The 13,205-nt window shown below is 44.3% G+C and overlaps 1 protein-coding gene across 1 annotated transcript; it reads left to right on the top strand.

Annotated features, from left to right (window-relative positions):
* The first annotated feature begins 9,374 nt into the window (after positions 1-9,374).
* Positions 9,375-12,134, top strand: LOC126677590 (uncharacterized). The gene is made up of 3 exons (XM_050372279.2): positions 9,375-10,523; positions 11,219-11,761; positions 11,851-12,134. The coding sequence occupies exons 1-3, from the start codon at positions 9,627-9,629 to the stop codon at positions 11,950-11,952; spliced, it is 1,542 nt and encodes a 513-aa protein (XP_050228236.1). The 5' UTR covers positions 9,375-9,626; the 3' UTR covers positions 11,953-12,134.
* Positions 12,135-13,205: the final 1,071 nt, after the last annotated feature.

The raw sequence follows: 13,205 nt of genomic DNA, 5'->3' as shown, positions 1-13,205 counted from the left end.
ATGCAAAGGCTGCAACAAGAGTCGCGGGCGAATCACGGGGCAGATTCGGCTCCCAGGGAGCAGCACGGGAGTAGGCCAATAGCCGAGAGACTGGGGGCAAGGAACCAGGCCGACGCGGACACCAAATCACCTGATAGGCGAAATGCCAAGGTAAGGAAGGTATGGATACCGAAGATCGAAAAACAAGCGGCCGATGTATCTGCTGCGGCAGTGGTTCACAAGGATGATGAAAATTCCAACGGCCGACCGTCCTACAAGGACGTACTGGTATCGCACCACGATGGCCAGCTTAAAGCGAGATTGCCCAGAGACCGCGAGGTCGTCGTTTCACACAAGAAAGGCATGTTGAAAGCCTGGGTCCCGGTGGTAAGGGACGAATACGGAGTGAAAGTGGTTACGCTTCCCAACTCGTACAGAAGTAAACCAGGGCAGAAGGCAACGTTGGAAGGTGATGTAATCGTACCAGAAGGAGATAGCGCCGATGATACCGCGGTAGTATCCCTCAGCAAACCTCCAACAAGGATGACCAGGCATATTCGGCCGCTTTACATCAAGGCCGATCTAAACGGGGTGTCGATTAACAGAGTCCTCATCGACAACGGGGCTGGTGTCAACATACTACCGGCGAAAATGCTCAAGAAATTGGGCATAACTCGGGATCAGCTTGACCCAACCGACGTTTACATGACTGACTTCGCAGGGGGCGAGACGCCGGCCGAGGGGTACATTACCCTCAGAATCAAGGTACATTACCCTCGGCCGCGATTGGATACACTCCAACATGTGTATACCCTCAACTATGCATCAGATGCTCTTCATATGGCGAGATGACGGCGAGGCCGAAGTTGTGCAGGGTGACCCCAACCCTTTCGGCGAAGACCATAACGTGCTCGAAGCACGTTTGTACGACGAGGAGGTGCGCAACATACAATCCCTTAGTTCGAAAGGGGAAACGAGCGTCCCTCGCTTGCTTGTTAACTCGGATCGGCCGGTATCAGTGACCCTCGGGGGCAAAGGCCGATCCACCATCCTCAAAGATTCAAAATGATAGCACGCCATAAAGAATTGAGGGAGAAGATTAGACAGTTAACCTCGCTGTATGATATTGGTTCGGCCGAATGCATCTATGAGGACCAAGAGCAGGACCCAACAGGGTCGCTGCGGATCGAGGACATACGATTGGCAACCGGGAAGTTAGAAGATGATCCCGCCCAAGTACAGGACGATCTCCTCGAAATCAATCTGGGGACAGATGAATCGCCCAAATCCATATACATCAACGCAGGACTGGACGAAGGATTCAGAGAGCAATTGATCGACTTACTCATTGAGTTCCGCGATTGTTTTGCCTGGTCGTACGAAGAAATGCCGGGCCTTGATCCTGATATCGCCGAACATAAGCTTCCATTAAAGAGCGGATTTCGGCCATTTCGGCAACCTCCCCGGCGAATGTCCAGGGAAGTGGATACTCTCATACAAGATGAGATTAAGCGGCTGGAAGATGCCAAGTTTATTCGGGAAGCCCAATACACCGAATGGCTCTCTAACATCGTACCAGTGATGAAGAAAAACGGGAAGCTACGAGTATGCGTTGATTTTCGGAACCTAAACCTGGCCACGCCCAAAGACGAATACCCAATGCCCGTGGCCGATATGCTGATTGACAGGGCAGCCGGACACACAATACTCAGTTTCCTCGACGCTCACTCTGGGTACAACCAAGTTCCAATCAGCAAAGAGGACATCTCCAAAACGGCTTTTAGATGCCCCGGGCCGATCGGGGCGTACGAGTGGGTCGTGATGCCCTTTGGCTTGAAGAACGCAGGGGCAACATATCAGAGGGCGATGAACAAGATGTTCAGAGGCCTTGAATGCCTTGAGGTCTACATCGACGACGTCGTAATCAAATCAAACACCGGCGAAAATCATTTGGCCGATCTCCGGAAAGGTTTCGAGCGTATACGACGTAATGGGTTAAAAATGAATCCTCTGAAATGCGCGTTCGGCGTTTCGGCTGGAAACTTCTTGGGTTTCTTGGTTCACCAGCGGGGAGTAGAAATAGATAAGAACAAAGCCAAGGCGATTATCAATGCTGAACCACCCAAAACCAAGAAGCAGCTCCAGAGGCTCATCGGTCAAATCAATTTTTTAAGAAGATTCATAGCAAACACAGCAGGCCGACTTCGCAGCTGGAGTGTTTTGCTGAGGGGGAGAGAGACCGATGAGTGGATATGGACGGACGAGCAACAGAGGGTGTTTGACGATTTGAAAGGATACTTGGCGAAACCTCCGGTAATGACCCCTCCAAAGCCGAATAAGCCATTGTTGCTATACCTATCGGCTGCACACGAATCCCTAGGATGTATGCTCGCCCAAGAGGACGATGGGGTTGAGAGAGCAGTCTACTACTTAAGCCGAGGATTGACGGACACAGAGATTCGCTATACCGACATAGAAAAGATGTGCCTATGCCTGTACTTCACATGCTGCAAGCTGCGATACTATATGTTGCCGGTCGTAGTGTATGTATTGTCCCAGACCGACATCATTAAGTATATCTTATCAAAGCCATACCTGAGGAATCGGATTGGAAAATGGGCGATTGCAATGTCCGAATTCACATTGGTGTACGTTCCTCAAAGAGCAGTAAAAGGACAAGTATTGGCGGACTTCTTGGCCGATCACCCTGGTATTACCCTCAAGGAAGAGACACCTGATCGAGTAGACATCACGTTCTTCGACATCGCCGTGTGGGAAATGTGGTTCGACGGATCCAGGACAAGCCAGGGGGCAGGCGCGGGAGTACACATCGTCGCACCCTTGGGGGCATCCTACCAGCTATCATTCAGACTCCAGTTCGAATGCACCAACAATCAAGCAGAATATGAGGCCCTCATATTCGGTTTTGAGATTTTGGCCGAGCTAGGGGCACGGGCGATCAGTGTAAAAGGAGATTCTTTGCTAGTCATTAAACAAGTGACAGGAGAATATAAATGCGAGTCCGAGCTATTGGTGAGGTATTGCAACAAGGCGAAACACCTGATCGAAGGATTCCAAGACACGAGAATAGAATACACGGAGAGGGCCGATAACGGCGTTGCAAACGACCTAGCTCAGCACGGTAGCGGTTACAAGGTAAACCGAGAATTCGATGCCATAGAGAGGGAAACACCGAACCTCCACACCGGGGGCATCACGATCGACGAAAGACAGTTCTCGGTTTACCAGCTGGACGTCACCCAAGATTGGAGGGACGAGCTCCTGAAGTGGTTCGAAAAACCAGACGCCACAAATAGGAGGTTGAGGACTTTAGCCCTTAATTACGTGGTCTTAGCCGGCGAGCTATATAAGAAGGGCTTTGAAGGGTTACTCTTCAGATGCATCGGTCCGAAAGAGGCGATGCTTGCTATGGCCGAAGTACACGAAGGTATAGCAGGCGCCCACCAGGCGGGCCCCAGAATGAGGTGGCTCATCCATAAATACGGCTTTTATTGGCCGAAAATGGAACAAGACTGCATAAGATATGCCAAAGGATGCGAAGCCTGTCAGAAATTCGGCCCAATACAACATGTCCCGGCCGAAGACCTGCACTCCATTATCAAGCCTTGGCCATTCAGAGGATGGGCGGTCGACCTGATAGGGAAAGTATACCCCGGCTCGTCTGACGGTCATACTTTTGTGATCATCGCCACTTGTTACTTCACCAAGTGGGTCGAGGCTAAACCTTTGAAGTCGCCGACACAAGAAGCGGTGATCAAGTTCTTCAAAGAATACATCGTCCACCGACACGGCTTGCCCGAGTCCATAACCACAGATCAAGGGACGATGTTCACGGGGAGCGATATAAGTTGGTGGGCTTCCCAAATGAAGATAAAAATGTTACACTCAACACCGTACTACGCCCAGGCCAACGGACAAGCCGAGGCCACGAACAAAGCTATCAAGCTCATAGTTCAAAAGATGATCGAAGAAAACCCAAGACAATGGCATGTGCTTTTATCAGAAGCTGTTTGGGCGAACAGAACAAGTCAGAAGTCGGCTACTGGGACTTCGCCGTTCAGACTAGTATATGGCTATGATGCGATGTTGCCAATGGAGCTGACCGTCATGTCTACTCGCCGCAGATACCAGAGCGAGTTGTCCAAGGAAGACTACTTTGACAAAATGGTGATAGATTCTCTTGACCTCGACGAGGAACGTCTGACGGCGTTAGACCACTTAGAAGCCCAGAAAAGAAGGGTCGAGAGAGCTTACAACAAACGGGTAAGACGGAAAGCTTTTACGGTGGGCGATATAGTATGGAAAGTAGTCTTGCCTATCGGCCATAAAGACACTCGGCTCGGCAAATGGAGCCCAAATTGGGAAGGCCCCTTTATGGTAGTTAACAAGTTAGAAGGTGGTGCTTACTTACTGGCGAACATTGACGGAGAAGAACACGATAGGGCGATCAACGGTCAGTTCCTGAAAAAGTACGTTCCAAGCTGTTGGGAGGGCGTAGACCGTCGGTTATTCGGAGCCGACGAAGAGTAATGATACACATGCTCAGATGGAACAACTTTTGGAGCCGACTAAGAGTATCCTGAAGTGTTACGGAATACACGTTTATAATAAGATAACGCCGATCATTCGGTATCACTGCTCGCGATTTCGGCGTTTCGCATTCGTTGAGTTTTTTCAACGGGTTCTCCGTTTTTCTCAACATATTGTACTTATCTTTTTGTAAATGAGCATTATTTCTTATCGGACCAATTACGGACCGATAATATGAGAATAATCAGACATTGAAGTAATGCAAGTAGAATTTACGGCTCTCTGGCCGAATAAACATCGATTATTGATAAAAACCAAACAAGATACGGCCACCTGACCGATCAAATGGTACTAGAATTCAAAGCCATTACAAAATGCACAAAGCAACCGAATTGTTCTGGACTTGCGAAAAGCTAAAAGCTAAAAATTGTTCTGAACTTAGAAAAATTTAAAAATGGCGGAAACAAGCGCCCAGTTCGCTACGAACTTGATTGAATTCGGTCATCGCCGTATCATATTTTGGCTTCATCTTTGAAAGATCTCCCTTGAGCAGATGCCGACGCTTCTTCACCTCTATCCCCTCGGCCATCTCCTTGTCCATCGAGACCTCGAGATCGCCGATGCTTTGTTGTTCAGAACGTAACTCATGCTGCATCAGGGCGATTTTCTCTTCCAGCTCCTTGACACGCGATCGGCGGCCTTGAAGGGTGGTGACAGCAGTCTTAACACTGGCCTTCAAGGAGTCCAGTTTGTCTTTTGATTCAAGCTCCCGCCGAACCAGCTCACTGTGCTCAGACTGAATCAAGACCGACTCGTTATACATCCTCTGAAAAGCCTCCAGGGAAGCCGAGAGCCTCGCTACAGCCGAGCAAGCATCTGGCGTTAAAATTTTAACAGGGGCCTCGGCCAGAGCAGCTGTCGCCTTCCTCAGCTTTTCAACGTTCTCGGGAGACTTGAAAAGCTGGATGCCTTCGTTCTTCATACGGGCCATCACGGCGAGATAACCTTCCCAGTTCGGGACTTGAACGATCATCTCAGCCACCGGCTCGGTTTCAGAAACGGGAAGAGGCTCTTCGCTGTCACTGTCCGAGTCCAGAAAAGCCGCCGCCTTGGCTGCCACATCAGTAATGTGGGGTGGAGAGTCTGGAATCTGCCAAGTTCGCCCACAATAAAAAATTAGCTAATAGGGGCATTGTTAAGGCGATAATAAACGGATCCAGGGTACCTTAGTTTTTTCCGCAAGGCGCGCTGGAAGATTAGCCAGTGAAGAGCTCAGAGGCGAATGCAGCGTGGGCAAAGGCGAAAAAGTCAGCATTTGGGAGACGGTAGGAGTCTCGTCAGTTTTGGTCGAAGGCGACGGACCGACCGAACGACCTTCATCACCAGTCTGCTCATCCGCAGTTTCAGTATCGCCCCTAGACGATGAATGCGCGCTAGAAGGTTGCGTAGGGGGAACCGCATTGGGGGATGGGTCGAACATCCGAGACCCAGATGTCTCTTTCCTCGCCTTCTTCATCTTTGGCTCTTTATTGGATGATTTCTTGCTAGCAGGACGTTTCGCCCTGGATTTTTTCGGCTCGGTGGCTTCTTCGCCGTCAGTATCAAATACGTCGCCCTTGTTCCACTTTGGGACGCCCACTGAAAGAAAACATAGTTAGAAAAGCGAACTTGGGCAAATTATCAAAAGGACTCAATAAGGTTACCTGGTGTTCTATTATAACCGGTTTTGACCAGTTCGGCTATCGCCTCGGCATCAGAAGGGCACCTGATGCCTGTATAAGTCACACCTTCACTGTTTACCTCAGGTTTATGTTTTTTCGCCCTTTTCTTAGGGAATTTAATGGGGTCGACGGTGGACATGTTGACTTTTGGTACTGGTGGGCTTTTATACTTAAACTTAGGGCGAATATGGGCGAGATAGAACTCATAGGAATACTTAGGCTCATAGTGTTCTTTCCAGACTTTTTTCATTTTCTCATCATATTTCAACCTAGTTTCTCGCCTATGTTTTTGCATTTTTAAGTTCATACCGGGGCGATCTAACGGGTCGTACTTAAATTTATAGAAACGTTCAAACTTAGCTATTTCAAAAAGGTGAAAGAGGTTACCTTCAAATTTGGCTCGTTTGGGTGCCTGCAAAAGAAACAGATCGGCATGAGTAGGGTTCCGAGATAAAGGGGGCAAAGAAAAATTATGAAGACTGAGGATTTCTTTTGGAGAAAGGTCGAAGTAGGACTCCATGACCGAAGCCCACCAGCTATCGTATTCAGGGGTATAGGTTGGATACACAGAAGGGCGAGATATTTCGGAGATAGGGGGAAGGTAAGCCCTGTTCAGGCGACAGATGAATTGGAGGTCAGGGTAATCTTCTAAGGAGGGTCTGTAGGTCCCGCGATTATTGACGGAGATCAATAAAGGACAGGGAATTCCTTGGCAAAAGCCGAACTGACGGGCGACGTAATTAGGGCAATACGCCTCTAGACTACTGCGATTGTACTCTAGACCGGCGACCAGATTACGAGACTTTAAAGAACTGCCCCAGTATTGACCACCACGTTTGAGTTGTGGATCGGCCCTCGCCTCATCCGAATCTTCACAATCCCAAGCAAGGAACAACCAGGAAGGAGGATATTTGAGGGACAAAATCGGGCAAAACAACTCGGGAGCCCTAATGGAGTTGGTGAAAACTTCCAAGACATCTAGAACATGGGGAAGGCGAGTCCCTGCAGCGATGAGTTGATAGCCACATAATTCGGCCTTGATCTGAGGACCGACTTCAAATAGCTCTGGGAAGTACAGGGCGAGCCATAACTGTAAAACCCATAAGGGACCACTTGGGCATTGGAAGACCCTCTTATCGCCATGAGGGGCGATTTCATTGAGGCTTCTGTATAGGTGAGCAAGCATAAACTCCCCCAAATTACACTTGCGGCCTTCGGCGAGAACAGTGGCGAGGGTGAAGCAGTCAGTGGTGACCCTGAATGACGGAGTGCAGAGGACGTATTTTGCTATAAAAAACGCAAGAAAGGCGATATGCTCTCGTATGTCCGGCTTATAATGCTCTTCGCCCATGAAGAGGTTGACGAAAGGTCCATAACTCCTTTGGGCTTTTGTCAGTTTGAATACTGGAATGTCGGCGTCAAGGTTGGGCGAAATGCGCTCGCCGATAATAGGGATATTCAGCATAGTCGCCATATCAAGAAGCGTTATAGTCATCATGCCGAACTTAAAACAGAAGCAGTTGACGGCGGTCGACCAGAACAGGGAAGCGCCCATGATGTAATGTTTTGCAATAGGTCTACTCGCTTTGCATAGGCCGATCATGTCATAAATTCCCACATCTTTCCATAACTGACCAAAGTGTGGCTTCAATCTGTTTACCCATTCTTGATACCCTTTATGACCAATCGGCCAGTTTCTGAACATAGTGTTAACCCAGATGGAAGATTGATGGGGGAGTGAAAAGCGTGGTGGGACTTCTTCGTGAAAAGGAGTGGCTATTTCGCACAGGTGGCTAGGCGAAATGAGGATGGGACCGACACATTCTTTGCCATCATTGGTTTTGACTATTACCTGAAGATCTGTGTTTGGAGCAGCAGCACGGATCTCGTCCATTTTTTCGGTCACTTGAGTGGCGATAGCATCATTAGGAGCAGCCATTGGAAACTGAAATAAGGGCGTTGCAGTTAGGTGAATAATCAAATAAGGGCGATTCAAAAGGGCGAAAGAACGAAGGAGAACGCTTACCAGGAGAAGGTCTGAAGTATTTGAAGTTGCTGAAGAGAGAGAAGGCTCGGTAAATGCAGAGAGAGAGTAGGTGAATGAAGAAATGAGATGTTATTTTTCTTAAAAGATAAAATCAGGAGAAGCCGAAAGGTCGTGGGTCTAAGGCGTGCCATCATGGAGAACAGCTGGCAAGGACGTGGCATCAAGGGGGTACCGAGAAGTCCATAGATGCGCACCCCTTTGTTTCTGCTTTTCAGTTATTCGGGCTTCGTTGCTGGGCCAGTTGAGGAGAAGAACAAGCCCAAAAATAATTGTTTCAGGCTTGTTGGGGGCATTGTTTACACCGGCCCAAATAATTACTGGATAGGGCTTCATACGGGCTTATCAGGGATTAAGGCCCAATGGAAAGCTTGTTTATTATTGCTTTTTTCTATCTTTTTAGGAGTTTGAAACTCATTAGGAGTATTTTATCTTTTAGAATTTTAGTCCTAGTTGAATTAGGAGTCTTAGTTATGAGGAGCTATAAATAGCTCAGAGCTTCATTATTTTTGTATCAACAAATCAATCAATCAAAAACCAAGCCCAGTGCTTTTTATCCCGCAATCTCCGGATTGTTTTAATTTAGGAGTAGTTTTCGGTATTAATCTCGCCTGAGTCCGTGACTCCCAGATTATTATCTTTTAGATCACGTGGTTAAGTGTCTTTAACCAAACAAGCCCTGTGAATATCTGCATAGGTTCGTTAAAGTATCAAACCTCAAACCGATCCCGATTATAAATTCAAAGATTCGAGTCCGGAATATTTCCAGGCGAACATAAATGTAATTAATTTGTTGAAAATAATAGTTTTGAATATTTTTTAAAAATTTATATTGTCAAAAGCCAAAATGATCAAACACACGGTTCCAGAGTCGGTGAAGGCGCAGGTATGGATGATTTGATTTGAGCCACATGATTTGTGGAAAAGTGGGTCACCTACCGTTTAACATGGGACCAAATTCGTGATTAAAATTTAAATCAATCAAATGATCTCAATTCATCTACGCCTTTTAATTCATTCACACCCTATAATACATGTAAGTGAATACACACAACAAAATCCCACAAAATTGCCATTTTCACTAAAAATACAAAACCATACAGAAACTTACATTTACGTCTCTCTACACTAAATTAAAATCTTTGTAGCTAAATACTGGGGGACTGTGTAAGTACTACTGAGCAGCTATGCATGCTCTCTGTCCTTCTTCCCTTTTTTTCTCTTGATACACGCTTTCCAACACAACATTTTCTCTCACTTTCTATTTCACTTTCTCGGCAATCAATCACATTCATAATTTTGTTTCCAATTTTTTAATTTTTTCAAAGAAAATGAAGGCGAGCCAGAAAGATTCAGAGAAAATAATCTGGGATCAGGTGAGAACTCCATCTGGTTCGTCACAACCTAAATTCTTGCCTAAACTTTTAATTTGGTTAATTCTATTTGTTTCACTCACGTACGCCATTTACACTCTGAAGCTCGTAGCCGATTCCCGTACTTGTAATCACGAGCCCTTCTCTAATCACCACCGTTCTTTACTCCGTAATTTTTCTTCCATATCTCAAAATAAAACAAATTTACCCATTCAACGGTTAGATAATCAATTAGAGCGGAGTCAAGAAACCCGTTTAAATACGGATATCAGCCATGTGGTTTTCGGTATCGCCGCATCGGCGAAGCTATGGGAGAAAAGAAAAAACTACATCAAGATTTGGTATAAACCTCAAGAAATGCGAGGGGTGGTTTGGTTAGATAAGCCCGTCAAAACCAGAACCAGAACCGATTTGCCTCCGATTAGAATATCAGCCGACACGTCTCGGTTCGCTTACACGAACCGGCAGGGTCACCGGTCGGCGATTCGGATCTCGCGGATAGTATCGGAAACGCTCCGCCTCGGGATGGAGAATGTGAGGTGGTTTGTTATGGGAGATGATGACACGGTTTTTATAACGGAGAATCTTGTGAGAGTGTTGAGAAAATACGATCATACTCAGTATTATTATATCGGGAGTTCGTCGGAATCTCATTTGCAGAATATTTATTTCTCGTACGGTATGGCTTACGGTGGCGGTGGGTTTGCTATTAGTTACCCGTTAGCTAAAGCGCTTGATAAAATGCAAGATAGGTGTATTCAGAGATATCCTGGGTTGTATGGATCTGATGATAGAATGCAAGCTTGTATGGCGGAACTCGGTGTCCCACTCACTAAAGAAACCGGGTTTCACCAGGTTTGGTTTCTTGATTTTATTTAATCTTTCTGAAATTAAGTTGAGTGATTTAATTAATGGGTAATGCTTATCTTCTAGTAATTAGGATTTAGGGTTCTTGTTCGTTTTTCCCGGTGATTTTTTCCGGTATCGGACACTTCACCGGACATTAGGATCGGTTCTCTTGAAACCAAGGATCTAACAGCATCCTTGTGATTAGCTCAATGTTGTCTGTATATTTTGCCTTAAAAATTATGTACACATTACACACGTGTTGGATGGGGTCCCACTTGTAGCTAAATTTTTTGATTAGGTGTTTGTCCATACCTTTACAATTGATGATGAGAATCTCTGTGCGTGTACATCACGCTCCTTAACTAAATTTCAAAATTCATTCTAGTTTATCCTCTAGATCCATGGGATGAGTCTGATAGATTTGATTATATCAGGATAAAGATTTAGAGTGGATATTTGTATAGACAGTTAGGTCCGAGTAAAAATCGAACCGAACAGAAATTGACCAGGACCTGGCAAAAATCAAACCAAACCATTTGTACGAATTAGACCAAAGGCAAACTGAAATGTAGTACTATTACTATTAAATTTGATGGGAGTATTTCCTTGAAGTAGTAGTACTAGTACTATTAAATTTAAGCACATTGTGATTTGAACCTGTATTTTCTAGTTTTAATTATGTGTATTGTCTTTCGTTGTAGTATGATGTGTATGGAAACCTATTTGGATTACTCGCGGCGCACCCTGTTACGCCCTTGGTTTCTCTGCATCATCTAGATGTGGTTGAGCCCATCTTCCCTAATGTGACTCGAGTTGAAGCAGTTGAGCGGCTGATGGCGCCTATGAGGCTGGACTCAGCTGGACTGATGCAACAATCCATCTGCTATGATAAATCTAAGACCTGGACGATTTCCGTCTCTTGGGGTTTCGCGGTTCAAATATTCCGCGGAGTATTTTCTCCCCGTGAGATAGAAATGCCTTCGAGAACATTTTTAAATTGGTATAGAAGAGCTGATTACACTGCATACGCATTCAACACTCGTCCGGTTAGTCGAAACCCTTGCCAAAAACCATTTGTATTCTACATGTCAAAGGCGAGATTTGATTCATCTCTGAATTTAACGGTGAGTGAATACACCCGTCATCGTGTTCCCCACCCGACATGTAAATGGAAGATGGCCGATCCTACTAATCTTGACACGATTCTCGTTTATAAGAAGTCTGACCCTCATCTATGGGACAGAGTAAGTTAGCTCTTGATATTTTTTTTACATTTTTGATACTTTTCAATTTTATTTTTTTAATTACTTATGCAAAATGTTTGATTGGACAGTCCCCTAGAAGAAATTGTTGCAGGGTGATGGAGTCAAAGAAGAAAGGGAGTTTTAGGGTTGATGTGGGTTTATGTAGTGAAGGTAAGATCAGTGAAATATAGTGATAATTTTATAATAATCTCTCAAATTTTTAATTTATTTTCTCATGTTGCCAATTTTGCGAAGTAGAGTCTGACATGAAGATTCATTAGGGAAAACAAATATTTTTAATGTATAAAAAGGTGTAGTTTGTAAAACATGTTGGGCACTTGTAATTTAGGTAATGTAGTTAGTTAATTCTTAATTGCCTATGGACTAGACAAGCCGTGTGGTGCTAACCCTTAATTCTCTCTTATGTTTGCTGACATTTACATTATCATTCTTCTTTCATAATAAAGTATATGAGAGATGACTTAGCATTACTTGTGGTTGCACTTAAACTAACCATTTTAAAATGTTCTTAAAATGGTTATTTTATTTTTTATTTTTTTTGAGTCACATTTCAACTTCAAACAGGGAGTATGATGCAATTTAAGAATTTAATGCCAGACTTTTGTTGCTGAATTTTATTTTATCTCTGACCCGAATCAGTAGGGATAGTAACTCTAGCTATTGAGCATTATCTATACTCAAAGGAAAAATTTAAGGTCTCGCTTGGTTTAGGTTAAATTGATTAAGTAAGTAAATTTTTTCAAAAAGTAATGATGATTTTATATTTGGTTCATTTTATTCTTTGGTAAGTTAAGAATTTAATTTTTCTAATAAAACCTAGGTAAGTTGTGCTCGCCAAAATTGTTTTATATAAGAATTTTTATATGAACTTTTTGTATTTTTTATCTATATTTTAATCTTAAAGGGGGAGTGCAATTTATATGCTATGATCGTTATCATTCTCTATAGATCTTTATACTCCACGCCATTAATTAAAGAAAGTGTAAATTATCATTAATAATTAAAAATACATAATTAGAAAGCTAAGATACTGATTGTAAATGATTGATATCGGTTTTTAAGGTCCAGATGCAAACATCTATATCAAGAAACCGACTCTGAACACGGTTTAGAGATTGAAGGCTGAATTCTCATAAAATTCACACGTCGAGGTTGTACTCGCAAGATCCGCTCTTTGGGGCCGAATCCTACTAAGATATGTCTTGAGCATATACCCAAAGTCTCATATTTGAATAAGTCTTATTTTATTCAGAATAGAAATTAACTTCTTTAAATAACTCTACTTTGTCTATTAATTATTTACGAAGAAGACCTAGGAATATAACAAAGAAACTTACTCCAGCTCTACTCGTGTCTGCTAATGTACATACTATTATATAAAGAGTTTGAGTTATCAATTTTCATTAAAGACTGACTTTACTAT

This window comes from Mercurialis annua, linkage group LG4 (genome assembly GCF_937616625.2).
Source record: "Mercurialis annua linkage group LG4, ddMerAnnu1.2, whole genome shotgun sequence".
In the NCBI taxonomy this organism is placed as follows: domain Eukaryota; kingdom Viridiplantae; phylum Streptophyta; class Magnoliopsida; order Malpighiales; family Euphorbiaceae; genus Mercurialis; species Mercurialis annua.
The sequence above is the reverse complement of the archived record's forward strand: the minus strand, read 5'-3'. Positions and strand labels throughout refer to the sequence as shown.

Coding starts and splice junctions, on each gene's coding strand:
- LOC126677590 (XM_050372279.2), top strand. CDS start 9,627: ATGAAGGCGAGCCAGAAAGATTCAGAGAAAATAATCTGGGATCAGGTG. Junction 10,524..11,218: donor AAGAAACCGGGTTTCACCAG/GTTTGGTTTCTT, acceptor CTTTCGTTGTAG/TATGATGTGTATGGAAACCT. Junction 11,762..11,850: donor ACCCTCATCTATGGGACAGA/GTAAGTTAGCTC, acceptor TTGATTGGACAG/TCCCCTAGAAGAAATTGTTG.